Source organism: Phalangium opilio, unplaced genomic scaffold, assembly GCF_054372755.1.
Source record: "Phalangium opilio isolate 3A_F unplaced genomic scaffold, DU_Popi_V2 ptg000362l_1, whole genome shotgun sequence".
In the NCBI taxonomy this organism is placed as follows: Eukaryota; Metazoa; Arthropoda; class Arachnida; order Opiliones; family Phalangiidae; genus Phalangium; species Phalangium opilio.
The window spans coordinates 372,117-376,053 of NW_028324231.1; the positions used below are offsets into that span (position 1 = coordinate 372,117).

At 38.5% G+C, this 3,937-nt stretch overlaps 1 protein-coding gene across 2 annotated transcripts in view; it reads left to right on the plus strand.

Annotated features, from left to right (window-relative positions):
• LOC149597306 (DNA topoisomerase 2-binding protein 1-A-like) overlaps positions 1-3,681 on the plus strand; it is an 85,937-nt gene extending 82,256 nt beyond the window's left edge. Inside the window, exon 5 of one of the 2 annotated variants that reach the window (XM_089861019.1) lies at positions 2,318-3,681. In XM_089861019.1, coding sequence (XP_089717145.1) covers positions 2,318-2,405 — 88 coding nt within the window. In that variant the 3' untranslated portion in view covers positions 2,406-3,681. The remainder of the gene's footprint in view (positions 1-2,317) is intronic. The other variant, XM_089861020.1, reaches the window with a different exon arrangement.
• Positions 3,682-3,937: the final 256 nt, after the last annotated feature.

The following is a 3,937-nucleotide window of genomic DNA, read 5'->3' on the forward strand; positions in this document are numbered from 1 at the left end:
CCTCAACTGTATGCCCTCTATGTTCAAAGCCATATTCACAACAGGGTTGGCATGTAAACACTATCCTCTCGTTTCACCTCAACGATTTTCTTAGTTTAACAACATGACTGTTAAAGTTACATAACACCAAAGCTTATTTGTGGCTACACACACTGAAAGTAAATGCGTACCATAAAAAGCATGAAAACACGAAGCTATTATCCGATTACGATCAGACCTTTCACTGGTCTGGGCTGCGTTCAGCAGAGCTCACCAAAAAAGACAGCGGATTGTGGAAATGTTTACCGGTGAGCTCTGTCGTCATAGCTTATCTCCGGTCATCGGCGTTTTATAAATGACGCTAGCGCAATAAAGCGTGCAAGGTACCAAGGCTTAACAAAAATTGTAGGATAACATATTTATAGAGATAGATAACAACTTTTATAATTAAAATTAGAAAATAACATATCTCTTAAAACTCTCGGGTGATCAACTGGTTTCACGCCAATTAAATAGCTATAGTCCCATAAAGTTATTTGTATTAATTCCTCCATGGTTTTTTCGCCAAGCTGAGAACTACGCGTTTTACGTCACGTTATCCAAAAAGCCGACTATTTTCTTTGAAGGCCGCGCTAGCTCAGCGCTAAACACCGTGACGTCAAAATTCAAAAGCAAAATCCCGTTATGTAGGACACTGCTAGCAGCGCTGGGCTCTGCTGAACGCGGCCCAGATTTCCATCATGATTATAAAATCTAAGCCTAATTATTTAAAAGTGTATTTATCTTTCGGCTCACTCTGAACCGTTAAAGTCTCTGCAAACAGAAACGAAAACCAAACCCAAACGTTTACTTTTTGGTTCACTAGGCCTATTGACAAATAAAAGTTCATTTGACCAACATAGCAGCGTTGTGCATGTATTCACTGTGACTTTAGAAAGGATTATGCTATAAACAGATGTAGTATAGCTTAAGTAATATATAAACATCCATTTTAAATAATAATATTAAACAAAATCTTTGGAATATCAAAATGAAACGGAGCTTTAAAGCTACAAAAGTACTAAATGCATCATAATTACGAAAAATATTTCCACATATTCATTTTATATTATGGAAAACGGGAATATTAAGGTTCTGAAGGATTTCTTTACACATCAAAACAAAACGAACTTCTAACGCAGCGCACTAGTGTTACAACGGACGGACACATATAGACAAACACATAGACTGCTGTTTTACCCTTTCCGTATTAATTTTGAGTTGAGAGACATGATTATCTTAAATATTAAAATAAATATAATTAATATTAAATATTTTCTTCGATAGTTGTTCGCCTTATTGAGCGTTACATCGTTTTGAAAAAGAACAATTAAACATTCTTGAGAGACTTGACTAATATTGGCGTTTGAAATGAAGCATACGCCGGTTGCTTCGCCTTCATCAAATAGGTAGTATATAAGGGTGTCGAATCGCAGCTATGGATAAGAACAGCGCAATTGCGTGAACCTTTGGTGGAAGCCCCACCATTGGGAGGCCGGACGTTTCTCGTAACCCTGGCCGATCGCCGCGTATGTCTTAACCTTAAGGAGTAGAAGCCAGGTGTACAGACTGGTGTCCATGTGGGATGGACAAAAACAAAGACCAGAAGATGGTGGTGTTAGAAGCCAGGTGTACAGACTGGTGTCCATGTGGGATGGACAAAAACAAAGACCAGAAGATGGTGATGTTAGAAGCCAGGTGTACAGACTGGTGTCCATGTGGGATGGACAAAAACAAAGACCAGAAGATGGTGGTGTTAGATGCCAGGTGTACAAACTGGTGTCCATGTGGGATGGACAAAAACAAAGACCAGAAAATGATGGTGATAGAAGCCAGTAAGTACAGACTGGTTTCTATGTGGAATGGGCAAAGACCACAAAATGGTGGTGTTTGAAGCCAATAAGTACAGATTGGTATTCATGTAGAATAGACAATTGACTAGTCAGATGAAGTAATAGTGGCCAGTTCATTTGTGGATATATTCAAGTTTTGAAATTTCCGGGAACTGTGAATACGGTCCGGAAATAGCGAACACATTTGCTTCAATTCGGAAACTGCGAACACGGTCCCCTGGGGTGTAAGTCAATAACAACAGACAGACACACACACACACACACACACAGACACGTCGAAATTAGAACCTCTCCGTGACCTACGTCACTCGGAGAGGTAAAAACTGTTTAGAAACTATTATTTTAAAACTTGTACTGAAAAGCAGGCGCTCTATTTAAGTCTTGTGGTGTTGCGCGTTTATTAGTTACCGCGTTTGAACTAACAAGGCCCTAACCATCTATTATAGAAGTATTAATCTTGATTGCTTCAACGCCCAGTCCAACTCAAATTGCCTTCCCGTCGTTTTCACGTGCAAAGCACAGTGGATGCAATAATTCTTAGACTTAGGCTAAAAAAAATAAACAATATATACACCTGTGCACAAACATATTCCATAGACCTGTGCTGGGTGACCACATTTCCTAAATTTTATAATTTTTCCAATTTTCGGATGTCTTCCTATATTAGTTCTCATAATTTCGATAATATTCCTATATTTTCCTATTTTTTGAAATTGTAGATATTTTGTGCGCTCTCGCTTTTGGTTTTGTTATATATCACTCAAAACAGAAATTTGACAGAAAGTAATGGCGATTTCCACTAGCTACTAGCAATCAGCCACCGTGGATTTACAATACAGGCTAACGCTTCTGTGATTCAGATATTCCGATCGTGTTTTAAGTTTAAGTTTAGTATTCCATGAGGTATGTAGCTAAAGCTATGGAAGCCTCTAAAAATACTTGTCACGGAAGTCTGTGATGTTTTAAGGTTATAGCATATGTTTCTAAGATTACGTTCCATAAGTATGACACTTCCTATATTTCGAAATGCTAGAGACTTAATGAGAGCTAGTTCGAGAACGACGCGAGAATTGACTACTCGCGATTTTCTACTACATCTTCCTATTTAGTCTGTACTAAGCCTTTGACACGGCCTCATCAGGCGTCGCTTTACGAGAATCTATGACGTTTCATTTACGTCACTTCGAGACAAGCTCTCAGTAACCAGTGACAAATTTATGTAACATATCTTACGAACTTATGATTATAATTAAACCAAAGTTCCTTTGTAAATCTTGTCTTATTACTTTCAAAGCATTTGCAACCTATGTATTTTGCTATTTTTTCAAGAGTAGTTCTGTCTTTTCCTGTTTTTTTAAATATTCATCTATATCTATATAAATCAAAGTCCTGACTGACTGATAATCATCGCCCAGCCCAAACCGCTGGCCCCAGAACGCTGAAAATTTGGAGGAACGTTACTCCTAAGTAGTAGGCGCGTACTAAGAAAGATTTTTCCAATCCGCCGCCATCTTAATAAATGGCGCCCAGAAATGTAACAAATCTTCTCTTTGTAAGAAAGTCCGCGCGTTTCAACCGATTTCACAAATATTTAGTACACTGGATTCCTTTAACCTATAGACGGGCTGAATGGTCTTTCAGGATCGATTTGTTGCCATCATTTTAAATGGCGGCCAGATATTTAAAAACCCTTCTTTATAGAATGTCTGCGTGTAAAGTAATAAAAAATGTCCCGACGAGCTGATGGGCGACGCCGAGTGCCTTCGCTCCTAGGATGCTACAAAAATATTAGTCGAATCAGTATAATGTACCCATACTTGATGGAAGTTCTTACTACACTCAAGCGATGCCGCGGGTAACAGCTAGTCTCCTATAATTTCCTGTAAATCAATTGTAAATTTCCTATTTTCCTATAACTATTACAAGGCTTTGTTGTGGTCACCCTGCCTGTGCACAAACATATTTCGTAGAGCTGTACACATCCAGATACCATAGACTTGTGAAAACACATGTCATATAATTGTGTACAAACAGATCCCGTAGAATTGAGCTCAAACTTCATAGAC